Here is a 26,730-nt window from a genome sequence, read left to right on the forward strand (position 1 = left end):
AGAGGGTCAACAATGCTCATTTGCATGCCTCACTGTGCCCATTGCAGCATCACTGTGCCCAACCTCACTGTGCCCAACCTCACTGTGCCAATTGCCACCTCACTGTGCCCAACCTCACTGTGCCCATTGCCTCCTCACTGTGCTCAACCTCACTGTGCCCATTGCCACCTCACTGTGCCCATTGCCACTGTGCACATTGCCACCTCACTGTGCCCATTGCCACTGTGCCCATTGCCACCTGACTGTGCCCATTGCAGCCTCCCTGTGCCCGAGTCAGTGTACCTGGAATTTTTACAGGCTTCGGGCGTCCATTCATTGTTTAAAAGTCGCGGTCTCCTCCTGGTCCCGTTCTGTGATAGGCGTTTCCCAGCAGCCTATCACGGACGTCTTCTCATCCTTGGACTCGGTTTCCCAGCAGACTCTGTGTTCAGTGTTCTGCCTATCACGGACATTCTCTTGTCCAAGGATGAAAAGATGTCCGTGATTGGCTAAACACTGAACACAGTGTCTGCTGGGAAACGCCTATCACGGAAGGGACATGGGGGAAGCTGCGACTTTTAAACAATGGACGCTCGCAGCCTTTCTGGTACACTGACTCGAGTATAAGCAGAGGGGGTATTTTCAGCCCTAAAAAAAGGGCTGAAAAACTTGGCTTATACTCGAGTATATACAGTATGCTGAAAAATAATTGACTTTATTCTGACTTGCTGATATTCTCACTTGTTGCATGATTGTTCCAGGTCAGTACTTTTGGCATAGCTCCCAACTGTCCCTGATTTTGAGGGACTGTCCCTCTTTCCTCCTCAGGTGTCCCTCATTTTGGTCTGATCTATATAGTTGTATATAAAAATGCACTACAGGCATACCCCACTTTTAAGTACATAATGGGGTTTATTTACTATCGCTGGAGAGTGCAAAAGCAGGCTCACTTCTGCATAGAAACCAATGAGCTTCCAACTCCAGCTTGATCAATTAAGCCTGGTAATAAAAACTGGAAAATCATTAGTTTCTATGCAGAAGTGAGCCTGATTTTGCAAATAAACCCCATTGTGTACTTAACCCTCCTCTTATGTTAGCTTTCTGTTACTATCCATGATGTTAACGGGTCGGTTTTGACCCGTGTCTTAAATCAGCCATAAAATACCCTCTGAACAATTATTTATCATCCAATTTGTTTCTTACCTCTTGGTTACCTTGTTAGGCTTCTTTATCATTGAAAAGATTGGTTTTAATATTTTTGGTGTGACCCCTTAGACCTTTCTTTTGATAGCATATCTCTCATTTTCAAATTAAAAAAATGGTAAAATAAACCTCAATAGAATAGAAATGTATTGGTCCTATGTTTCTTTACTTTATTTAGAGAAGCAGACAAGCAGGCAAAGAGATAGGCCCCTCCCTAACTACAGCTCACAGGGTTGAGAGGTGATTGGCTGTCAGTGTTACTAAGCAGAGAGAGTGTTTATGATTTCAGTTTTGGCACTTATTAGTGTCCTATAATCCTATATTATAACTGGGTCAGAATTGACCCTAACACCATTAACGTCTTAATTTTCACCACAGTATTTTATAATTTAGTGAAAAGGATTCTTTTTCTATTACATTGTTTAAATAGAGGTTCCTGACAAAGTAAAAAAATCTTGATGCAATAAACAAATTTATGTGATACTTATAGACATTCAAAACCTGAAAACAGGTCGGTTCTGACCTTAACACAAGAGGAGGGTTAAAAGTGGATTATGCCTGTATTTATCTATCAAAAAGTGTTTTACCTTTCATGCAATCCCTACATTTTTCCATTTGTAAATTCCAAAAGCCAATATAAAGAAATAGTAGTGGTAAAAAAGTACCAATCGTTTTGGGGGGCGTGGCAGGGATGTATCCAATGCCTACATACTTTTAGTAACAGGTGTCCCATCTCAGAAAGTTGGGTGGCATGTTTCAGGTACTGAAGACAGAGACAGCCAGGCAGCTAAACGTTTCAGAAGACAGTTTAAAATGGTGGCCTCTATACTTCTTTTGGTACAGGTTTCTTTTACAGTAAACTTTTCCCTAGAGAGCCATTGCTGAGCTCCTTCTGAAAGTGCTAGTTTCCTGGCTATTATTCTGACCATCTGAAATCAACATATTTGAATCACCGATGTGAAATAAATGCACAGTTCAGGAAAAGTGCAGAGGACTGCGTGAGTAAAACATTTTTTTTTTCGGTGCCACAGTCACTTTCTGGCCTATTGGATGATTTCTGTATGCCTTTACACAACAAAAATATACTTGTATGGTAAGCATCATAGCTGGGTAACATCCGATAAAAGATGCCAAGTGTGGGCGTAGCACAGTCATGTGTCGTTATTGCAACCGATAACTGAACTGTGGATCATTAGGGAAAATAAGGTCATTGATGGAGCGTTTTTTCCTTGTTTGATTATTAAACAAAGCATAATGTAATAAACAAATAAAAACGTTTTGCACAAACACCAGTAAAAACAATCGTTAGCATGATGAAGTAGTTGCTCTGTAATGCCACGGATTTCTTAGAATCGGTTGTAATCATGACCAAAAATCTAAAGACAATAATAAAACAACATATATGTACAAAATCAAGAAGACAATTCATACAGGTCAACTAAATCTAATTGGAATTATATATATATGTCAAAGTTCTAGGACTGAACAAATTGAAAGTGGATTTTCTGTCCAGTTATCCCAAATGTCACCATATATAGAGTAAGGCCCCTTTCACACTGGGGCATTTTTCGGGCGTTATTCAAGCGTTTTTTAGGCGCTTTGGCATTAAAAAAAGAGCCTGTAAAGCACCTGAAAGAAGCCTCATCTCATTTTTCGAGCGTTTTTCAGGCGAAGCCTCGTCTGCAATCCCAATGTGAAAGCCTGAGTGCTTTTAGAGCCCTTTCACACTGCCAGCGCCTGAAAAACGCTGGTAAAGCATCGCTAAGACCCTAACGTTTTAGGGCGTTTTTGCAGTGCCTCAGTGTGAAAGGGCAAGGCGTTTTTACAGCGCTTTCAATTCATTTCAATGGAGAGGGGCATTTTTGGAGCGTTTTTTTTTCAGCGCCCAAAAGCTGCTCCAAAGATGCTGCTTGCAGGACTCAGTGTGAAAGGGTGCATTGAGATGCATTGAGAGCGTTTTATGAGCGTTTTAATAGCGCTATTTTTAACGCTAAAACGCTGTAAAAACGCTTCAGTGTGAAAGGGGTCTAACAAGTTACATAGGTGCAACATACAGTATATATTCAGGAACTTTTACATACTTTGGAACCCTGGTGCTCAACCTTCATTTTTAGAGCTCATTCACATGAAAGATGTGTACTGTGAAAAACAAGTGTATATATCTGCTCTAGAAGTGACAGCACCAGTGCCCAGCTACCCGTACTAACCAATGACAGGCTGCGCCTATAAGGCGATAACCGCACATCTGAGCATTTACAGGGTAGATGAGCGGCACATGTCCATCCCTGTATCCCTGCCCCTATGGGGCCTGTAGGCAGCACAAATGTGAGTGTTGATTTATAAAGGGACTGTAATAATAGTGGTATTTAGCAGTCTCATGTAATGTGTCTCCAGTCTATGACTGTCTATTGAAGCATATCCCCCAGTCTCCAACAACTTTCATACCGTATTCGCAGTCCCTGGCCATCTCCTCTAGCACGTCTGCAGGCTCCGATCATCTCTTGTAGAATACATGTAGTGTTTAACCATCTCCTGTTACATGTCTGCAGTCTATAACAGCTTTCTGTGGCATAACATTGACTGAATATTAAGTGTGACCCATCCTTGAAAACTTTGATGAAATATCAGGTATGTCCAAATACTCCTAACACTCATGAAACAACCATTTCCTTCAGAATGCAGGAATCCAGCACTTTCCCGATTCACCTGTACAGAGCAGTAATACAACCGGCTCATTACAGATCTTATCAGCCATTGTGAATTTACACACAGACTCGTTTACAGGAAACTGCTAAAAGTGTTTATGATATTACTTTAAATACCATTTCAGTATCCTTACTACTACCACCAATCCCTAAATTACCCCATGCCACAAAAACATTAAACCCAACTATTGTCTACCTAGTGTGTTTTTTAGGACATCATCTATTAGTCTTTTCAGGTCAGATTTACCAATGATATTCATGATTAGAAAAAGATAAATATCACCTAAATCAGCCCTGAAAATTTTCTACTCACCTGCTTGCATTAGGTGAGTGGAAATAAGCTGAGGGCGAGTGTGGACCAGGGGCGGACTGGGCCGGTGAAGCAGGAAGGCAATTGCCTGCCGGGCCACTCTATTGTCCTGTTGAAAAGGCTGCACCGCTTCTGCCAGAAGCGAACAGCCAGGACACTGTTGGGAGGAGAGCTGGACAGATCACACAGAGAGGGTATCTCTCGCTGTGACACAGCATGGATCTGAAACACCAGCTGCTGTCAAACAAAGTCCCAACTCCTGGACCACCAATAATAGACAGCATACTGGTCCAATGCTGGGAAATTTAATCAGTGGGCTGTCTTTTATAGAAGCCGGTCCAGAAGACAGGACTTTGTTTGACAGTAGCTGGCATTTCAGATCCAAACTGTGTCATGTCGGCAGAGCTTTTCTCTGTGTGATCCAGGCAGCTCTCCTCTCAACTCCTCACTGTGATGCCCATGCAGTGATGGGCTACATTGATGGGCACTGATGAGGCTGCACTCATGGGCAATGATAGGCTGCATTGCTAGGTACTGATGAGGCTGCACTGATGAGACTGCACCAATGGGCACTGATAGGCTGCACTGATGGGCACTGATAAGGCTGCACTGATGGCACTGATGAGGTGGCACTGACAGCCACTAATGAGGCAGCACTGATAAGCTGCACTGATAAGGCAGCACTGATATGCTGCACTGATGGCCACCGATGAGGCTACATTGATGGCCACTAATGAGGCGGCAGTGGTGACCAATGATGATGAATGCACTGATAAGGCAGCACTGATGGGCACTGACAAGCTGCACTGATGGGCATTGATAATTTACGAGGGCATTTTTTGGGGGGCAGAATGAGGGGTGGGGCTGGGTAGGGGTAGGGTGGGGCAACTGGTGGCGATTAACTCTTAAGGCCTGGCTAGTAGCTCACAACTTGAAATTTTGAGCATTGACCTAAATTATTGAACTGAGAAATATCAGTTCGAAATTAGGATAAACTGGCAAGAGGATGCTATGAGTAGCGAAGACATGTTAGATTCAGCAACCTGTAGCAACCATATACAGCTTACTTAAAGCGATGGTAAAGTCTGCTTTGTGAGCTGAGCCTAAATGAATTGTGCTTACTGATCAAACTATTTTCTCAATTGCAGTCTGCTATAAGCAAGAATAAATGAACATATAAAATTTACGTAGTCATAGCATAAGACATAGCATGGTGGCTTAATGGTTAATACAATGGGCTTGAAGGAGAAGTATGGAAAAGCTAGTTTGGCTGTACTTCTATGAATCACAGGAGTGGAGTTTGTTCTGCACTCCTGTGACCCGTTTTCAGCAGACACCGGTCCAGGCTCAGGCAAGATTGCGACAATGAAGTCGCTGAGAGTCTGAGCAAGCCTGACAGTCACCAGCTCTCTGCTCAGGGAGCAGTGAAAACCAAGCGATTGGTGGTGTTTGATCGCTCGATTCTCAGTGTTAGAGCCAGTGGGGGACAGATGCAGCATTGGACCAATGCTGCATCCCCCTAGGTAAGTATGATTTTAAAGCACTAAACCATAAAACAAAAATGTAATATATTGCAGCTTGCAAATTCTTAGATAAGGTGTTTGCATTAGTTTTCCTTTTGAGACTTTTTTGTCTTATTTTCACCTGGTGATATGGCCAGTAAGTCTATTATCTTTAACTTCCTTTAAAGTGTTATTAAACCTGACCAAAAAAAAAAAAAACACTGAGGCCTCGTATACACGACTGAGGAACTCGTTGGGCGAAACACATCGTTTTCCTCGTCGAGTTCCTTGTTATGCTTGTCGAGGAACTCGACAAGCTTGCTTTGCGTACACACAGTCAAGACAAAATCTCCTTGTTCTCAAACGCGGTGACTACAACACATACAACGGCAGGGGAAGTTCGATTCCACTGGCACAACCCTTGGGGCTGGCTTTGCTAATCTCATGTGTTTGCGTGTTAAGTAAAAGTTTGTTAAGAGACGATTTGCACTTTTCAGTCTGTTACAGCGTGAAAAATGTGTTATCTCCATTACAAATGCTACTTTTACTCCCGTCTCATACTTTATTCTGAGCAAGCGCGGGTTTCTTAGCATACATATGCTCAAGTTTCTCGTCGGAAACCAGCCCGACGAGGAACACGACGAGCAAATTTAGACTCCCGTGGAGGAAAAAGAGAACTTGCTCTCTTTTTTGCACGTCGAGTTCCTCGACAGTTTCCTCAATGAAAATTGTACACACGACCGGTTTCCTTGGCACAAAAGCTCTCCCACCAAGTTTCTTGATGAATTCTGCCGAGGAAACCGTCGTGTGTACGAGGCCTGACAGTTAAGATTTTTATGCCAGAAGAGATCCTATTGGTTTCTTTTGTTATAAGTGCTTCTCCCTCTATCAGCATTATTGTACACTGAGCAGTGCATGCGTAGTTCGGCATAATTTTACGACATGCGCAGGAATGATATCACGACTTGGCCAATCAAGTGCCAAACAATCCAAACCCAGAAGAAATAAAGACAATGGAAGTACCCATGACAGCCAAGAGCACTGATACTCTGCTCCTTTGATTGAGTTTTGTCATAATATGTGGTGTATTAGATTAAAAAGGCAAAGCAAAAAATGTGTAACTATTAGGTTCTTAGATCGTAGTGTAGATTGTGCTAAAACACATCAGCTACAATATATCTGTGCCACATGAAACCACATGGAAGAAAACGTCAAGTTATGAAATGCATGACTCCAGTGCTCATAATAGCACTTATAATTCCAGAATGCAGCGTGATACACAAAGCAAACATTTGTATAAGCTTAAAGAAACATGGAGCAAGCAATGATCCATTGGGCTTACACAGTATATTTAAACCCAGGTTAAAATATTCTATTTTAATAAGTATTCTCTGCTTCTTAAAAGCTGGGAAATCAGCTGCTTCCCAGTGTGTCTTCAGGATCTATTCAGGGAAATGTGTTTCCTTCTGGGAAGAAAACATTGCTGACTCATCAAAAGCCAAGCTGAGCAGAGATAAGGGGGTTGTGGAATCCAACATTTAAGAAGTGATTTAGAATACACTTGGGATATAAAAATATTCATGCTGCCAAATGTGCGGAAACAAAGAGCAAGAGGGAAGAATGTTATGGAAATAGGTCATGCTATCCAGTCTTGCTGTCATGCACATTAGAATTACATGTACAATATGGTATAATTACTGTACCTGGCATTGCTGATGTAGAACTCTCTGTATCCTGGAACAGTTGTGGACTCAGAAGAATTATGGACTGTAATTATAGACTCTGGACTAGAGTAGCTTTTTATGCGACTTAATGTACAATATCATTAGTTTCTATTTGCATAATTCCGTAAAGGACAAGACCTTCAGAATGTCCATATATTATCTTACGTTGATAATCCTCAAGGGTTACATTTTGCAACTCAATACTTGTTGTTTAAATTGTTTTGTATGTTCATTTTTTCATAGATTTTAAAATGTACCAAATTTAGTAAGATATTTTGTTGCAGTTAATCTCCAAAAGGGAACACAATGTGCACTGTCATTGCTTGTTGTCCTAGAATTGTATCAAGCGTTCTTGCTGTCCTAGAAGTGTATCAGGTTGTATTGCAAAAAATTCACTGGTGTCAGCAAATTATTAAGGTCTTTTGCACAGAAGATAAAATCTTGTGCTAGCCACAGGTCTTTTATTAATAAGGCCAATGCCCCAGGCCAGTACACAAGCAGGCGCTTGCCTTCCATATTATATACAGTGTGCACTACACTGAAAGGGTTATCAGATTGTAAATTGCCATTAAAAGAGGAGATGATGGCCAACAGCATAAATTATTATTAATGTAGATTGGATACCTTTGGTGGCCAAAAATAGCCCAGTTTTTTCAAGCATTGCTCAATTGCCATTTTTCATACCTGAACAGAATTAAGTTTTCAAGTGTTGAAGTCTCGCTGAATTGTAAATAGGTGGGTATAAAACTTGGGGACACTGACTGGGGGTGGGTTGGATTTACAAGTTTAGTGCACTAGAAATGCAATTACACTTAAAGGGGTTGTAAAGGAATTTGTTTCCCCCTAAAAAGCTTCCTTTACCTTAGTGCAGCTTCACTTACCTCATCCTTCGATTTTGCTTTTAAATGTCCTTATTTCTTCTGAGAAATGCTCACTTCCTGTTCTTCTGTCTGTAACACAGTAATGCGAGGCTTTCTCCCTGGTTTGGAAAAAGCCTCTTGAGGGGGGAGGGGGCGAGAAGGCAAGTCAGGACACTCTCTACTTTGCAGATAGAGAAAGGAACTGTGTGTGAGTGGGCGTCCTGACCCTCCTGCTCGCCCCCTCCCCCCTCAAGAGGCTTTCTCCACACCAGGGAGAAAGCCTTGCATTATGGTGTGTAGTTACAGACAGATGAACAGGAAGTGAGGATTTCTCAGAAGAAATAAGGACATTTAAAAGCAAAATCGAAGGATGAGGTAAGTGAAGGAGGACTGCACTAAGGTAAAGGAAGCTATTTAGGGAAAAAAAAATTCCTTTACAAACCCTTTAAGGATGAAATATAGTCATCTATGGCCTGTTACGAGAGACAGTATGGGCCAGATTCTCAAAAGAGATATGACGGCGTATCTCCAGCTACGCTGTCGTATCTCTGAGTCTGGCCGGTCGTATCTATACGCCTGATTCTTAGGGCCAGATCCACAGCCAGCGGGCTTCACTTAAATGTTCCTATTTAAGTTACACCGCCGCAAAATTTCTACCTAAGTGCCCGATCCACAAAGCACTTACCTAGAAATTTGCAGCGGTGTAACTTAAATCTGTCCGGCGCAAGGCGTGCCCAATCTAATGGGGCGAGTCCCATTTAAATTAGGCGCGCTCCCGCGCCGGATGTACTGCGCATGCTCCCGACAAGATTTTCCCGACGTGATTTGCGCGAAGTTACGTTGCGCCGAGTTTTGAGAATCGCGACGGGTGTAAAAGAAAAAAAAAGAGTTGCGACAGAAAAAAAAAAAATTAAAAAAAAAAATTTGACAGCGACGCGGGAAAGAAGGGTATACTTTTACATGGTGTACTAAGTTTACACTTTATAAAAGCAGCCCTAATTTTGCGACGGCAAACTAACACTTACGGGAAAAAAACAAAGGGAAAATGCTTTGTGGATCTCCGTAAGTGCTAATTTGCATACCCGAGGCGGAATTTCGACGAGAAATGCCCCCAGCGGCGGCCGAGGTACTGCATCCTAAGATCCAACAGTGTAAAACTATTACACCTGCCGGATCTTAGGAATATCTATGCGTAACTGATTCTATGAATCAGCCGCATAGATAGAAACAGGGATACGACGGCGTATCAGTAGATACGCCTGCGTATCCCTTTTGTGGATCTGGACCTTAGAATCAGTTACGCATAGATTTCCCTTAGATCCGACTGGCGTAAGTCTCTTACGCCGTCGGATCGTAACTGCATATTTACGCTGGCCGCTAGGGGCGTGTACGCTGATTTACGCGTCAAAATATGTAAATCAGCTAGATACGCAAATTCACGAACGTACGCCGTCCGACGCAGTACAGATATGCCGTTTACGTTAGGCTTTTCCCGGCGTAAAGTTACACCTGCTATATGGTGGCGTAAGTGCGGCGTACCAATGTTAAGCATGGCCGTCGTTCCCGCGTCGAATTTTGAATTTTTTACGTTGTTTGCGTAAGTCGTCCGTGAATGGGGCTGGACGTAATTTACGTTCACGTCAAAACCAATACGTCCTTGCGGCGTATTAGGAGCAATGCACACTGGGAGACTTCAATCACGTCGGGTCACAAGTTATTAACATAAAACACGCCCCCCTGTTCCAAATTTGAATTAGGCGGGCTTACGCCGGCCTTTTTACGCTATGCCGCCGCAACTTACGGAGCAAGTGCTTTGAGAATACAGCACTTGCCCTTCTGAGTTGCGGAGGCGTAACGTAAATCGGATACGTTACGCCCACGCTAAGATACGCGGATCTACGAGAATCTGGCCCTATATCTTCATTATTATTCAAAGACAATGATTAAAGGCCCAAAGGGCACCCACAACAGATACCCAAAGCCATGGTTTAGTGACACCAATCAGACAGCTTAGAACACCTTGCACAATCACTGTTTGATTCAGGATAAACTGGCTTTAAAAGGTGTCTACAGAGCATCTCATCTCTCTTCTTGGATTTAAAGTGGAAGTTCAGTCAAAATCCAACTAATGCTAAACCTATCCCATTTTAAGCCTATTCTATCTACCCTATGAAAGAAAAGATGCTTATACCTACCTATTCTGAAGTCACTCTGGTCCAGTCACATGATCAGGTCCCAGCGCCAGCTTGGGTGTAGTGGAAGGGCAGCTGTCAAATGGATGCTCCATAGTAAGCCTAAGGGTGACATCATTTGCAGCCATTGTCGGCGATCTCTCCTCTACACTGAAGCCGCATGTGACCAGACCGGCTTCAGAATAGGTAAGTATAAGCATCTTTTTTTAAAAGGGTAGCTAGAATAGTCTTATGCCGCGTAAACACGATCGGACATTCCGACAACAAAACCGTGGATTTATTTTCGACGGCTCAAACTTGTGTTGCATACACACGGTCACACAAATGTTGTTGGAAATTCCGAACGTCAAGAACCCGGTGACGTACGACGAGCTGAGAAAATTGAAGTTCAATAGCCAGTGCGGCGCTTCTGCTTGATTCAGAGCATGCATGAATTTTTGTGCGTCAGAATTGCATACACACGATCGGAATTTCCGACAAGAACATTTGTTGACGGAAAAATTGAGAACCAGCTCTCAAACATTTGTTGTCGGAAATTCCGACAGCAAATGTCCGATGGAGCCTACACACGATCGGAATATCCGACCAAAGGCTCACATCGAACATTCTTTGTCGGAAATTCCGATCATGTGTACGCGGCATTAGAATGGGGGTGGGAGTAGGTTTAGCCTTATTTCGATTTTGACTGAACTTTAAATTTGAATGATTACCCAATGTAAGCATTTGTGTGTAGAGATGCCCTGATCATGGCAGATGCTTGAATGCAGTTGAATCTTTCCTCTAGTGTTAATAGCAAACTTTAGTGTTTTTCTGGATCAATGGTAATTGAATCTAAATCTTAAAGAGGAGCTTCAGAATGTGCAGCATTGCTCACGCATGTGCAGTGGGCACTCGGCTGCGAAGTCATAAGCTGTCACAGCTGGGTGACCACAGTTAAGATGCCGGGGACTGAAGATGGGTGGAGAAGACAGATCAGTGAGCAAATTGCTGGATCCTAGGACAGGTGAATGTTTGTTTATTACAAATCAGCAGCTACAGTTTTTGTAGCTGCTGACTTTTAATAAAACACAAATATGACTGGAGCTTAGTGGAGTTCCACCCTGAAAAAAAAATTACACAAGAATCCTGCAAAAAAAAATAAAAAAAATAAAAAGACATTTTTTTTACTCACCAGAAAAGGCAGTTGCTATGCAGAAGTTCCTAATCTGCCTCTTCTACTCCTCTGCAGGTCTTCTTCCTCATCCTTCCCACGGTGTCTTCACTGATATTTCCCTTAGTGAGGATGGAGGTGCCGGGACCTACCAGGATCTAGGGATCGCCCTTGGGGGGAGGGGGGGCGACATCGCGGGCGCATAGGACAGGTAAGTGTCATTATTAAAAGTCAGCAGCTACAGTGTTTGTAGCTGCTGCTGGAATCCCGCTTTAAACTTAATGGAAAAAAATACTTTAAAAAACGACTATTATGGTACTGCAGGGGCTGATTTTTCAAAATATTAGTATTGCCCCACAAATACCAACCAGATTTAATCTCTAATTTTTTGTTTACTCAATCATTCCCACACTTGTCATAATCTCCCTTTTAAGGCACACCCATTGTAAGTATATGTAGAGCCCATTGTGGGGCATTGATTTGTAGTGATTCCCTTGTATGTATATCATGAACCCTCAATGTAACCTACTCAGTACAGTGCCTTGAAAAAGTATCCATACCCCTTAAAATTTTCCACATTTTGTCATGTTACAACCAAAAACATAAATGTATTTTATTGGGATTTTATGTGATAGACCAACACAAAGTGGCACATAATTGTGAAGTGGAAGAAACAAGATAAATGGTTTTCCAAATCTTTTACAAATAAATATCTGAAAAGTGTAGCGTGCATTTGTATTCAGCCCCCTTTACTCTGATACCCCCAACTAAAACCTAGTGGAACCAATTGCCTTCAGAAGGCACTTAACTAGTAAATAGAGTCCACCTGTGTGTAATTTAATCTCAGTATAAATACAGCTGTTCTGTGAAGCCCTCAGAGATTTGTTAGAGCCTTTGCGAGCAAACAGTATCATGAAGACCAAGGAACACACCAGACAGGTCAGGGATAAAGTTGTGGAGAAGTTTAAAGCAGGGTTGGGTTATTATAACAAAATATCCCAAGCTTTGAACATCTCACAGAGCACTGTTCAATCCATTATTCAAAAATGGAAAGAGTATGGCACAACTGCAAACCTACCAAGACATGGCCCTCCACCTAAACTGACAGGCTGGACAAGGAGAGCATTAATCAGAGAAGCAGCCATGGTAACTCTGGAGGAGCTGCAGAGATCCACATCTCAGGTGGGAGAATCTGGCCACAGGACAAATATTAGTCGTGCACTCCACAAATCTGGTCTTTAGTCCAGGTTCACACTGCTGCGTTTTGACATGCGATTTGACATGTCAAATCGGCGGCAATTGCTGGCAATGACACCGTCCTAATCGGTCCTAATCGGTGCGACGCCGCATCAACTCCCGCAGCCCAGTGTGAACCTAGGCTTATGGACATCAGAATCACCTGAGGAGAGGCCATAGTGATGATTCATCAGTGTACTGCCGCTACCTCATTGTTCAATAAGCAAGCTGGGGATATGTTAATGACCAATCTATCTTGATTCTGCTTTGGAGGTTAAATTCTTAGCTGTGGTGTCTGGCATTGATACCTGGAACACGTGGGTGACTGTGTGTGTGTTGTAGGCAATGAAAATATAAAACAAAAGGCTATATAAGTAGTATGTAGCAGTTGCATCATCACACATTTCTTCAATAGTGTGTGATTGAGTAATATTCAATTGAGTAGTTCAATTGTTTGTCTTTTTTTCTCTGACACTTTTTAAACAGCTTTTTTTTTTTTCCTTTCTGCTAATTAAGGGGAGTGTTTAATTGTTAACAGGTGAGTATATAAGTGTCTGTAAAAACTCCATAAGAGCTGGCTCCTTGCTAAGATCTGGTGTGGAATTTCTGATCAGAAGTGGAATTTTTGATTACAAGTGGAGAGTTAAAAACCAGGAGTTTAAAACAAGAGTTAAGACAGGAGTCTTCTAAAACTGTAAGTATTATCTTAATCTTCATACAAGTAATTATATTGTAACTGGGAAATGAGTGCTAGCAGGGTTGAAGGTTTTGCTCAGTGCACAGTGTGTCACATGTATGCAAAATTGGTGCAACAGCTCCAAGATGGATACCGCTGTGACAGATGTGAGCAGGTTGCCCTTCTGGAAGCTCGTATTAGAGATCTGGAGGAGCAAGTTGCAACACTGGGTAGAAATGACAACCTTGAAAGGGGTCCTCTGCTCGTTGAGCAAGTGGTCAGTAAGGTTGATGTGGAGGGTGGAGGGGAAAGTCAGGATTATCAGATAGGGAGATGGGTTAATGCAGTTAGAGGGAGTGGAAGGGGTGTGAAGAAAGGGAAGGCCAGTCCTGTATTTGTGCATCAAAACAAATTTGCCAAGTTGGGTGATGATGTGGAGGTGGCAAACACAGAGGTGGCAGCCCTAGATGTTACTGCTACCCCTAACAGCCGGGAGAGCAACCCATCTAGTAGAGGTGGGGAGGGGAGTGCAGGTAGGCCTAGACAGTTGGTGGTAATAGGGGATTCTATAATCAGAAGGACTGATAGAATAATTTGTCGCCAGGATCGCTTCAACCAAATGGTTTGCTGTCTCCCTGGTGCCAGGGTTCGGCATGTGGTGGACCGGGTGGATAAATTACTGGGAGGGGCTGGGCATGACCCAGCTGTCTTGGTCCACGTTGGAACCAATGACAGTATACATGGAAGGTGGAGGCTCCTTAAGAATCAATTTAAAGAACTAGGCTGCAAGATGAAGGGAAGGACCTCCAAGGTGATATTCTCTGAAATATTGCCTGTGCCATGCGCAACACAGGAAAGGCAGGGGGAGATTAGAGAGCTGAATGCATGGCTAAAGACCTGGTGTAGGAAGGAGGGATTTGGGTTTCTAGAGCACTGGGCTGACTTTTCATTGGGGTGCAGCCTATATGCTAAAGACGGTTTGCACTTGAATGGAAGGGGGTCTGCTGTGCTGGGGGAGAGGTTTATGGGAATGCTGGAGGAGTATTTAAACTAGGATTGAGGGGGGAGGGTGAATTAGAATTACATCGAGCAGACAGGTCAGTTAGTGGTCAGACATTAATGGAGAGTGGAATGGGGATAGATGGGGGGAGGGTTATGGCAGGTGACAAGAAAGTTCCCATGTTGCAAACAGCCATTGGAAATAATAGTGCCATTTGTACTACTATAAATTATATGAAAAACACCAGAGAAAAATGTAACAATACATTTAAGTGTTTGTTCACCAATGCCAGAAGTCTGCCAAGCAAAACAGGTGAGCTGGAAGCTCTGATGCATGAGGAGAGCTATGATGTAATCGGTATTGCTGAAACTTGGCTTCAATCCTCACATGACTGGGCTATTAATATTCCTGGCTATGCTCTCTTTCGGAAAGACAGGGTAAAAAGGAAAGGTGGAGGGGTCTGTCTCTATGTGAGAAGTGACCTCAAAGCAAGCGTGAAAGAGAACCTGGTTGATGGAGAGTGTGATGAGGCTGAAGCATTATGGGTGGAAATGCATACAGATGTGCGTAGTTCAAAATTAATCATTGGAGTTTGTTATAAACCACCCAATGTTAATGAGGAGGTGGAGACTCAGCTCCTTGCACAGATGGAAAGGGCTGCAAGGTCTGGGACGGTGATAATAATGGGGGATTTTAACTACCCAGAAATTGACTGGATTAATGGCACTTCTGGGACAGTTAAAGGACAACAATTTAAAAACCTATTGCAGGACAATTTTATGGTGCAGTTTATTAAGGCCCCAACTAGGAATGATGCCCTGTTGGACCTGATAATTTCAAACCATGCAGAGCTTATTACTAATGTTCAGATAAAGGAACACCTGGGTAGCAGTGATCATAACATGATTTCATTTAATGTTAACTATAAGCAAGAAATACATACAGGAAATATTAAAACACTAAATTTTAAGAGAGCAAATTTTCCAAGGATGAGGGCTGCTCTCCAGGACTTGGACTGGGAGGGACTATTGGCACAGATGAACACAGAACAGAAATGGGAATTCTTCAAAAAGACTGTGTGGAACCTCACTGCAAAGTATGTTCCCATGGGCAATAAGTTTAAAAGGCTAAAAATAAAACCTATGTGGCTCACGGTCAAAGTTAAAAAAGCTATAAACAATAAGCAAGTAGCTTTTAAAAAATATAAAAATGAAGGAACACTAGTGTTGTTTAAATGTTACAAAGAATATAACAGGATATGCAAAAAGGAAATCAAGGATGCAAAAATTCAAAACGAACGACAGATTGCAAAAGATAGTAGGACAAACCCCAAAAAATTCTTTAAATATATTAATAGTAAAAAGGTGAAGTCTGAGCATGTAGGCCCCTTACAAAATAATCTAGAGTGGGTGACTGGGGACAAAGAGAAGGCAAATTTACTAAATGTTTTCTTCAGCTCTGTGTATACAATGGAGCATGGGGGAGCTCATGTCCAAAATGGGGGTGGGAGTGACACAGCCCCAAATCCACAATGGCTCAAAAGTGATATGGTCCAGAAATATTTAGACAGAATAAAGGTGGATAAAGCACCTGGACCTGATGGCATCCATCCACGGATCCTAGGTGAGTTGAGCTCTGTCATTTCAAAGCCACTGTATCTAATATTTAGGGACTCATTAAAGACAGGAATAGTACCACTGGATTGGCGCAGGGCCAATGTGGTGCCCATATTTAAAAAGGGAACAAAGTCTTTACCAAGTAACTATAGACCTGTTAGTTTAACTTCTATAGTTGGGAAGATACTGGAACGTTTAATAAAAGACCACATGGATGAGTTCTTGCAGGAAAAAAACTATTTAAGCAGCAGACAACATGGATTCATGAAAGACAGAAGTTGTCAGACAAACCTGATTTCCTTTTATGAAGAGGTAAGTAAAACCCTGGACAGAGGCGTGGCTGTGGACGTGATATATTTGGATTTTGCAAAAGCGTTCGATACAGTTCCGCACACACGGCTCATGTGTAAGGTAAGGTCTACAGGATTGGATATATCAGTTTGTAAATGGATAGAAAACTGGCTGAAAGACAGAATTCAGAGAGTCGTGGTTAATGATTCTTACTCTGAATGGTCCAATGTTATGAGTGGTGTACCCCAAGGTTCAGTGCTGGGACCCTTACTTTTCAATATATTTATAAATGATATTGGGTCTGAGATCAAAAGTAACATTTCTGTCTTTGCAGATGACACCAAGCTATGCAGTGGAATAACGTCCTTACAGGATGTCTCCAATTTACAAGCCGACCTCAATGCTCTGTCTGATTGGGCGACTAAGTGGCAGATGAGGTTTAATGTAGATAAATGTAAAGTTATGCACTTGGGGGCTAAGAATATGCATGCATCATACATACTAGGGGGAGTACAACTGGGGGGGTCTGTAGTGGAGAAGGATCTGGGGGTTTTAGTTGATCATAAGCTCAATAATGGCATGCAATGCCAAGCTGCGGTTTCCAAAGCGAGCAAAGTCCTTTCTTGTATTAAGAGAGGTATGGACTCCAGAGACAGAGATATAATTTTGCCCCTGTACAAATCATTAGTAAGACCTCATCTGGAATATGCAGTTCAGTTTTGGGCACCAGTTCTCAAAAAGGATATAGGAGAACTGGAGAAAGTGCAGAGAAGAGCAACCAAACTGATAAGAGGCATGGAGGAGCTCAGCTATGAGGAAAGATTAGAGGAACTAAATTTATTCACTCTTGAGAAGAGGAGAATAAGGGGGGATATGATCAACATGTACAAATATATAAGAGGTCCATACAGTGAACTTGGTGTTGAGTTATTCACTTTACGGTCATCACTGAGGACAAGGGGGCACTCTTTACGTCTAGAGGAAAAGAGATTTCACCTCCAAATACGGAAAGGTTTTTTCACAGTAAGAGCTGTGAAAATGTGGAACAGACTCCCTCCAGAGGTGGTTCTGGCCAGCTCAGTAGATTGCTTTAAGAAAGGTCTGGATTCTTTCCTAAATGTACAGAATATAACTGAGTACTAAGATTTGTAGGTATAGTTGATCCAGGGTAAATCCGATTGCCTCTCGGGGGATCAGGAAGGAATTTTTTCCCCTGCTGTAGCAAATTGGATCATGCTCCGCTGGGGTTTTTTGCCTTCCTCTGGATCAACTGTGGGTATGGAGTTGGGTGTATAGGATTTTACTGTGTTTTTTTATTTTGTTTTTTTGTGGTTGAACTGGATGGACTTGTGTCTTTTTTCAACCTGACTAACTATGTAACTATGTAATAGGGCATTCTATTTATGTAGTTTACACCAAAGGGGAGCTATTTGTTCTAACTGTTAAAACGGATCTTGCACCTAATATTTAGATTTTGTTTTTTAGGTGGGCTCCCTCTCTGTTTGCTGATGGGGAGACCGTCTGGGTGCTTTCTTATTTAATTTTTTTTTGAAAAGCCTATGGCGTGTGTAACACACTCAAAAAGCTCCACCCGGTGCAGAAAAAATGTGCACACACATAAAGAGTGTTCACAAAACCGTGCAGATGGGTGCAACGTCAAGTGGTCCTCCTATGAAGAAAGGACACAAAACCCTGATCCCCCAGGGCGTTAGGCTGCAGACGGGGACTGAGGTACTGTGGTCCGAGCAACCGAAGCCGACACGGACCCAACTACCTCTGAGGGACTGCCAAAACAGAACCCTCCCAGTACATGGTGGGGGCTCCCCCGAAGGGAGACCCCATGAGAGCAGGCGAACTAAGCCAGAAGGCAATGTCCACCCACTCCCAAGACGTTCAGGGCTGGCCCAAGGACCGGCACCCTACTGATCACACAGTGAGACAAAACGTGCACAAACAAAAAAAGACAAAAAGGTGACAAACATAGGCAATAAATAAAATAAAGTGGGGGAAGGGATAGTGGAGAGGAGAGTGAAGAAGTGGTCATTGTGGTAAACAATGACCAGGCCCTCCGGCCAGGAATAAAAAATTCAAAAGGCCCGGCCCAGGAGGCAGGTGCTAAAAAAAGCGTGTAGCTGGTGCAGTGACCGTGGTATCTTTAAATCAAAGTGTCCCTCACACACAGTGATTCTCAGATACCCCTGGAATGCCACTCCAGGGGCACATGCAATATTTAAGTTTATTTTGCAAAGCAAATATACAAAAATCAAATACTTTCAACAGGGTACATTCTGCTCTGTACTGCGACGCAGCGCATAAATACACTACATATCAATACAGTTCCAAGCATACAATTAAATTACATTCATTCATCCATCCTGCGGTATGATGCCTGATGTGTTGCACAGAGTTATGCAACCCCTAAACATCACATCCTGCATGACGCCGCATTACCCTGAAAACAGTAGTTAAAAAAAAAACGTGTCAAGAAAAGTCAGTGTCAGTGTAAACATACAGGCGGGGAAGGGGAAATCTTCAGACGTCCTCTTCCTCCTTAAAGTCCATCAAGGTATAGTCTCTCAGCAGGCTGAAGATCAGTCTGCAACAGTCCTCGATGGACATCCTCAGCCGCTGGTGGACGAGGCGCTTTCTGGCGTACCATAAAGCGTCCTTAAAGCAACACAGCACCCGCCAGGCACTGTCAATAACCTCCTGTGAATGAGTTCCAGGGGCACAGAGGCTTTTCATTCCGAATCCGACCCCCCAACCTGCCAGTGCAGCCCTCCACCCCTGCCAGCTAGAGAGCCTTTCAAAGTATTGTTAGGGAGAACTGCCTCTCAGGTAGCAGCCTCCACCAATACTAGCTCTTCCAGACCCTGCGTCAACCCGGCGAATTTGCATAGTCCTACCCCGTCTTACCACAGGGTATTACGAGCTCCTCCAAAAATTTTCGCCAAGGAAACACAATTGTTCCTCTCCACAAAAATCTTTTGCAAAAGACATATTCATGCTCAAGAGAAACCAGAGTATAACCCAACAGAACACAGATTGTTGAGAGACTCCAAGACAACCTAATTTGCATGTCTGTGCAGCTGCATGGGGGGCAGGAATCAGAAGGCACGCGTAACAATCGGCTTCATCAGAACAATATAAAGCACACGGCCATGGAACTGGAGTCAAATATATGCGCAGGCGGATCAAAACCATCAAATCGTTGTCTAGGCCGCGTTTACCACCACCAACAACAACATTAACGCCGTCTCCGTGCCTTTACAGATCAAAGGAACTCAAGCTATTTTTCACCAAAGAAACGCAATTGTTCCTCTCCACAAAAATCTTTAGTGAAACGCAATAGATTTATTCATTCTAAAGAGAATCCAGAATATAACCCAACAGAACACAGATTCTGTTCAACTCATGGAGACTCCAAGACAACCTAATTTGCATGTCTGTGCAGCTGCATGGGGGGCAGGAATCAGAAGGCACGCGTAACAATCGGCTTCATCAGAACAATATAAGGCACACGGCCATGGAACTGGTGGCAAATATATGCGCAGGTGGATCAAAACCATCAAATCGTTTTCTAGGCCGCATTTACCACCAACAACAACAACATTAACGCCGTCTGCGTGCCTTTACATATCAAAGGAACTCCAGCTATTTTTCACCAAAGAAACGCGATTGTTCCTCTCTACAAAAATCTTTAGTGAAACACAAAATATTTATTCATTCTAAAGAGAAACCAGAGTATAACCCAAAAGAACAAAGATGCTGTTCAACTCATGGAGACTCCAAGACAACCTAATTTGCATGTCAATACAGCTGCATGGGGGGCGGGAATCAGAAGGCACGCGTAACAATCGGCTTCATCAGAACAATATAAGGCACACGGCCATGGAACTGGTGGCAAATAGATGCGCAGGTGGATCAAGACCATAGGCTTTTCGTTCCATATCCGACCCCCCGACCGGCCAGTGCAGCCCTCCACCCCTGGCAGCTAGAGAGCCCTTCAAGGTTTTCTTGGGGAGAACTGCCGCTCAGGTAACAGCCTCCACCAATACTAGCCCCTCCAGACCCTCCGTCAACCCAGCGGATTTGCATGGCTCTATCCCGTCTTACCACAGGGCATTACCAGCTCCTCCAACCGGATCGCTGACAGAGATAGCACTTACACCAGCCAGCCAGAAGGCCAGACTAGAACTCGGCAAAAAGACCAAGACCAAGCACAGCACCCATCCTCACCAGGAGCACCCTTCCAGATGGCTCAGACTCAACCATGGGCCGGCCCCCAGTATTCTGTCGGGCAGCACAGCGTAGTCCCTGCTGAAACCATCCTTCCAGGTGCAATGACGTCATTGGATTGCATCCACCCTCCCCATGTGGGAGGTGCTTCAGCGCTCCGCTGACAACTGATAAGGACAGATACCACACCCAGTCCCAGCCAAAAGGCCGAGAATCGGCAGGGAAGACAACCACGATCAGCACGGCCTAGAGTGTGCAATAGCCGTGCCTCGCCCTGGGAGAACCGCCTTCATGATCATGGTGTCTCCCCTGCCAGGTAAGGAAACGCGATTGTTTCTCTCCACAAAAATCTTTAATGAAACACAAAATATTTATTCATTCTAAAGAGAAACCAGAGTATAACCCAACAGAACAAAGATGCTGTTCAACTCATGGAGACTCCAAGACAACCTAATTTGCATGTCAATGCAGCTGCATGGGGGGCGGGAATCAGAAGGCACGCGTAACAATCGGCTTCATCAGAACAACATAAGGCACACGGCCATGGAACTGGAGTCAAATATATGCGCAGGTGGATCAAGACCATCAAATCGTTTTCTAGGCCGCGTTTACCACCAACAACATTAACGCCGTCTGCATGCCTTTACAAATCAAAAGAACTCAAACAATTTTTCACCAAAGAAACACAATTGTTCCTCTCCACAGAAGTCTTTAGTGAAACGCAAAAGATTTATTAATGCTCAATAGAAACCAGAGTATAACCTAACAGAACACAGATTCTGTTCAACTCATGGAGACTCCAAGACAACCTAATTTGCATGTCTGTGCAGCTACATGGGGGGGGGGCAGGAATCAGAAGGCACGCGCAACAATCGGCTTCATCAGAACAATATAAGGCACATGGCCATGGAACTGGTGGCAAATATATAGGCAGGCGGATCAAGACCATCAAATCGTTTTCTAGGCCGCGTTTACCACCAACAACAACATTAACACCTTCTGCGTGCCTTTACAAATCAACGGAACTCAAGCTATTTTTCACCAAGGAAACACGATTGATTTTTTTTTTTTGAAAAGCCTATGGCGTGTGAACACACCCAAAAAACTCCACCCGGTGCAGAAAAAATGTGCACACACATAAAGAGTGTTCACAAAAACGTGCAGACGGGTGCAACGTCAAGTGGTCCTCCTGTGAAGAGGGACCCATAACCCTGATCCCCCGGGGCGTTAGGCTCCAGACGGGGACTGAGGTACTGTGGTCCGAGCAACCGAAGCCGACACGGACCCAACTTCCTTGGAGGGACTGCCGAAACAGAACCCTCCCAGTACTAGGTGGGGCTCCCCCGAAGGGAGACCCCATGAGAGCAGGCGAACTAAGCCAGAAGGCCATGTCCACCCACTCCCAAGACGTTCAGGGCTGGCCCGAGGACCCGCACCCTACTAATCACACAGTGACAAAACGTGCACAACAAAAAAAAAGACAAAAAAGTGACAAACACAGGCTTAAATAAAATAAAGTGGGGGAAGGGATAGTGGAGAGGAGAGTGAAAGAAGTGGCCATTGTGGTGAAACAATGACCAGGCCCTCCGGCCAGGAATAAAAAATTCCTCCGGTCCTAGCCAAAAGGCCCGGCCCAGGAGGCAGGTGCTAAAAAAAGCGTGTATCTGGTGCAGTGACCGTGGTATCCTTCAATCAATGTGTCCCTCACACACAGTGATCTTCAGATACCCCTGGACTGCCACTCCAGGGGAACATGCACCATAGGCTTTTCGTTCCATATCCGACCCCCCGACCGGCCAGTGCAGCCCTCCACCCCTGTCAGCTAGAGAGCCCTTCAAGGTTTTCTTGGGGAGAACTGCCGCTCAGGTAACAGCCTCCACCAATACTAGCCCCTCCAGACCCTCCGTCAACCCAGCGGATTTGCATGGCTCTGCCCCGTCTTACCACAGGGCATTACCAGCTCCTCCAACCGGATCGCTGACAGAGATGGCACTTACACCAGCCAGCCAGAAGAGAACTCGGCAAAAAGACCAAGACCAAGCGCAGCACCCATCCTCACCAGGAGCACCCTTCCAGATGGCTCAGACTCAACCATGGGCCGGCCCCCAGTATTCTGTCGGGCAGCACGGCGTAGTCCCTGCTGAAACCATCCTTCCAGGTGCAATGACGTCATTGGATTGCATCCACCCTCCCCATGTAGGAGGTGCTTCAGCGCTCCGCTGACAACTGATAAGGACAGATACCACACCCAGTCCCAGCCAAAAGGCCGAGAAGCGGCAGGGAAGACAACCACGATCAGCACGGCCTAGAGTGTGCAATAGCCGTGCCTCGCCCTGGGAGAACCACCTTCATGATCATGGTGTCTCCCCTGCCAGGTAAGTAAGGAAACACGATTGATCCTCTCCACAAAAATCTTTAGCATAACGCAAAAGATTTATTCATTCTAAAGGGAAACCAGAGTATAACCCAACAGAACAAAGATGCTGTTCAACTCATGGAGACTCCAAGACAACCTAATTTGCATGTCTGTGCAGCTGCATTGGGGGCGGGAATCAGAAGGCACGCGTAACAATCGGCTTCATCAGAACAATATAAGGCACACGGCCATGGAACTGGTGGCAAATATATGCGCAGGTGGATCAAGACCACCAAATCGTTTTCTGGGCCGCGTTTACCACCAACAACATGAACGCCGTCTGCGTGCCTTTACAAATCAAAGGAACTCAAGCTATTTTTTTACCAAGGAGGCCCAGCATTAGCCAGGCATCAAAAAATTCCCCAAAACTCATTATTGTTCCTCTCCACAGAAATCTTTAGTAAAAAGCAAAAGATTTATTCATGCTCAAGAGTAACCAGAGTATAACGAAACAGAACACAGATGCTGTTCAACTCATGGAGACTCCAAGACAACCTAATTTGCATGTCTGTGCAGCTGCATGGGGGGCAGGAATCAGAAGGCACGCGTAACAATCGGCTTCATCAGAACAATATAAGGCACACGGCCATGGAACTGGTGGCAAATATATGCGCAGGTGGATCAAGACCATCAAATCGTTTTCTAGGCCGTGTTTACCACCAACAACATTAACGCCGTCTGCGTGCCTTTACAAAGCAAAAGAACTCAAACAATTTTTCACCAAGGAAACACGATTGTTCCTCTCCACAAAAGTCTTTAGTGAAACGCAAAAGATTTATTAATGCTCAATAGAAACCAGAGTATAACCTAACAGAACACAGATTCTGTTCAACTCATGGAGACTCCAAGACAACCTAATTTGCATGTCTGTGCAGCTACATGGGGGGCAGGAATCAGAAGGCACGCGTAACAATCGGCTTCATCAGAACAATATAAGGCACACGGCCATGGAACTGGTGGCAAATATATGCGCCGGTGATTCAAGACCATCAAATCGTTTTCTAGGCCACATTTACCACCACCAAAAACAACAACAACACCATCTGCGTGCCTTTACAAATCAAAGGAACTCAAGCTATTTTTCACCAAGGAGGCCCAGCATTAGCCAAGCATCAAAAAATTCCTCAAAACTCATTGTTGTTCCTCTCCACAAAAATCTTTAGTAAAAAGCAAAAGATTTATTCATGCTCAAGAGAAACCAGAGTATAACCCAACAGAACACAGATGCTGTTCAACTCATGGAGACTCCAAGACAACCTAATTTGCATGTCTGTGCAGCTGCATGGGGGGCAGGAATCAGAAGGCACGCGTAACAATCGGCTTCATCAGAACAATATAAGGCACACGGCCATGGAACTGGTGGCAAATATATGCGCAGGTGATTCAAGACCATCAAATCGTTTTCTAGGCCGCGTTTACCACCACCAAAAACAACAGCAATGCCGTCTCCGTGCCTTCACAAATCAAAAGAAATCAAGCTATTTTTCACCAAGGAGGCCCAGCATTAGCCAGGCATCAAAAAATTCCCCAAAACTCATTGTTGTTCCTCTCCACAGAAATCTTTAGTAAAAAGCAAAAGATTTATTCATGCTCAAGAGAAACCAGAGTATAACCCAACAGAACACAGATGCTGTTCAACTCATGGAGACTCCAAGACAACCTAATTTGCATGTCTGTGCAGCTGCATGGGGGGCAGAAATCAGAAGGCACGCGTAACAATCGGCTTCATCAGAACAATATAAGGCACACGGCCATGGAACTGGTGGCAAATATATGCGCAGGTGATTCAAGACCATCAAATAATTTTCTAGGCTGCATTTACCACCAACAACAACAACATTACCGCCATCTGCGTGCCTTTACAAATCAAAGGAACTCAAGCTATTTTTCACCAAGGAAACACGATTGTTCCTCTCCACAAAAATCTTTAGTAAAACACAAAATATTTATTAATTCTAAAGAGAAACCAGAGTATAACCCAACAGAACACAGATTATGTTCAACTCATGGAGACTCCAAGACAAGCTAATTTGCATGTCTGTGCAGCTGCATGGGGTGCAGGAATCAGAAGGCACGCGTAACAATCGGCTTCCTCAGAACAATATAAGGCACACGGCCATGGAACTAGTGGCAAATATATGCGCAGGTGGATTGAGACCATCAAATCGTTTTCTAGGCCGTATTTACCACCACCAAAAACAACAACAACGCCGACTGCGTGCCTTTACAAATCAAAGGAACTCAAGCTATTTTTCACCAAGGATGCCCAGCATTAGCCAGGCATCAAAAAATTCCCCAAAACTCATTGTTGTTCCTCTCCACAGAAATCTTTAGTAAAAAGCAAAAGATTTATTCATGCTCAAGAGAAACCAGAGTATAACCCAACAGAACACAGATGCTGTTCAACTCATGGAGACTCCAAGACAACCTAATTTGCATGTCTGTGCAGCTGCATGGGGGGCAGGAATCAGAAGGCACGCGTAACAATCGGCTTCATCAGAACAATATAAGGCACACGGCCATGGAACTGGTGGCAAATATATGCGCAGGTGATTCAAGACCATCAAATCGTTTTCTAGGCCGCATTTACCACCAACAACAACAACAACATTACCACCATCTGCGTGCCTTTACAAATCAAAGGAACTCAAGCTATTTTTCACCAAGGAAACGCGATTATTCTTCTCCACAAAAATCTTTAGTGAAACACATAAGATTTATTAATTCTAAAGAGAAACCAGAGTATAACCCAACAGAACACAGATTCTGTTCAACTCATGAAGACTCCAAGACAACCTAATTTGCATGTCTGTGCAGCTGCATGGGGGGCAAGAATCAGAAGGCACGCATAACAATCGGCTTCATCAGAACAATATAAGGCACACGGCCATGGAACTAGTGGCTCATATATGCGCAGGTGGATTGAGACCATCACATCGTTTTCTAGGCTGCGTTTACCACCACCAAAAACAACAGCAATGCCGTCTGCGTGCCTTCACGAATCAAAAGAAATCAAGCTATTTTTCACCAAGGAGGCCCAGCATTAGCCAGGCATCAAAAAATTCCCCAAAACTCATTGTTGTTCCTCTCCACAGAAATCTTTAGTAAAAAGCAAAAGATTTATTCATGCTCAAGAGAAACCAGAGTATAACCCAACAGAACACAGATGCTGTTCAACTCATGGAGACTCCAAGACAACCTAATTTGCATGTCTGTGCAGCTGCATGGGGGGCAGGAATCAGAAGGCACGCGTAACAATCGGCTTCATCAGAACAATATAAGGCACACGGCCATGGAACTGGTGGCAAATATATGCGCAGGTGATTCAAGACCATCAAATCGTTTTCTAGGCCGCATTTACCACCACCAAAAACAACGCCAACTGCGTGCCTTTACAAATCAAAGGAACTCAAGCTATTTTTCACCAAGGAGGCCCAGCATTAGCCAGGCATCAAAAAATTCCCCAAAACTCATTGTTGTTCCTCTCCACAGAAATCTTTAGTAAAAAGCAAAAGATTTATTCATGCTCAAGAGAAACCAGAGTATAACCCAACAGAACACAGATGCTGTTCAACTCATGGAGACTCCAAGACAACCTAATTTGCATGTCTGTGCAGCTGCATGGGGGGCA

General features: G+C 43.9%; 1 protein-coding gene and 9 non-coding genes across 10 annotated transcripts in view; all 10 read right to left on the reverse strand.

Annotated features, from left to right (window-relative positions):
* The window catches only part of LOC120947155, a 72,834-nt gene extending 65,365 nt beyond the window's left edge, over positions 1-7,469 (reverse strand). Inside the window, exon 1 of the mRNA XM_040362199.1 lies at positions 7,403-7,469. Coding sequence (XP_040218133.1) covers positions 7,403-7,409 — 7 coding nt within the window. The 5' untranslated portion in view covers positions 7,410-7,469. The remainder of the gene's footprint in view (positions 1-7,402) is intronic.
* Positions 7,470-20,848: 13,379 nt separating this feature from the next.
* Positions 20,849-21,007, reverse strand: LOC120912496. Its single transcript, XR_005743091.1, has one exon. It is a non-coding gene; the product is annotated as a U1 spliceosomal RNA (small nuclear RNA).
* A 315-nt stretch (positions 21,008-21,322) lies between these two features.
* On the reverse strand, positions 21,323-21,442 carry LOC120912603. The gene has a single exon (XR_005743136.1). It is a non-coding gene; the product is annotated as a U5 spliceosomal RNA (small nuclear RNA).
* A 1,465-nt stretch (positions 21,443-22,907) lies between these two features.
* LOC120912484 lies at positions 22,908-23,066 on the reverse strand. Its single transcript, XR_005743083.1, has one exon. It is a non-coding gene; the product is annotated as a U1 spliceosomal RNA (small nuclear RNA).
* Positions 23,067-23,429: 363 nt separating this feature from the next.
* On the reverse strand, positions 23,430-23,544 carry LOC120912573. Its single transcript, XR_005743107.1, has one exon. It is a non-coding gene; the product is annotated as a U5 spliceosomal RNA (small nuclear RNA).
* Positions 23,545-24,191: 647 nt separating this feature from the next.
* LOC120912574 lies at positions 24,192-24,306 on the reverse strand. The gene has a single exon (XR_005743108.1). It is a non-coding gene; the product is annotated as a U5 spliceosomal RNA (small nuclear RNA).
* A 288-nt stretch (positions 24,307-24,594) lies between these two features.
* On the reverse strand, positions 24,595-24,709 carry LOC120912570. Its single transcript, XR_005743104.1, has one exon. It is a non-coding gene; the product is annotated as a U5 spliceosomal RNA (small nuclear RNA).
* Positions 24,710-25,362: 653 nt separating this feature from the next.
* On the reverse strand, positions 25,363-25,477 carry LOC120912568. Its single transcript, XR_005743102.1, has one exon. It is a non-coding gene; the product is annotated as a U5 spliceosomal RNA (small nuclear RNA).
* A 656-nt stretch (positions 25,478-26,133) lies between these two features.
* On the reverse strand, positions 26,134-26,248 carry LOC120912571. Its single transcript, XR_005743105.1, has one exon. It is a non-coding gene; the product is annotated as a U5 spliceosomal RNA (small nuclear RNA).
* Positions 26,249-26,530: 282 nt separating this feature from the next.
* On the reverse strand, positions 26,531-26,645 carry LOC120912572. The gene has a single exon (XR_005743106.1). It is a non-coding gene; the product is annotated as a U5 spliceosomal RNA (small nuclear RNA).
* Positions 26,646-26,730: the final 85 nt, after the last annotated feature.

The sequence above is a fragment of the Rana temporaria genome, chromosome 8 (genome assembly GCF_905171775.1).
Source record: "Rana temporaria chromosome 8, aRanTem1.1, whole genome shotgun sequence".
In the NCBI taxonomy this organism is placed as follows: domain Eukaryota; kingdom Metazoa; phylum Chordata; class Amphibia; order Anura; family Ranidae; genus Rana; species Rana temporaria.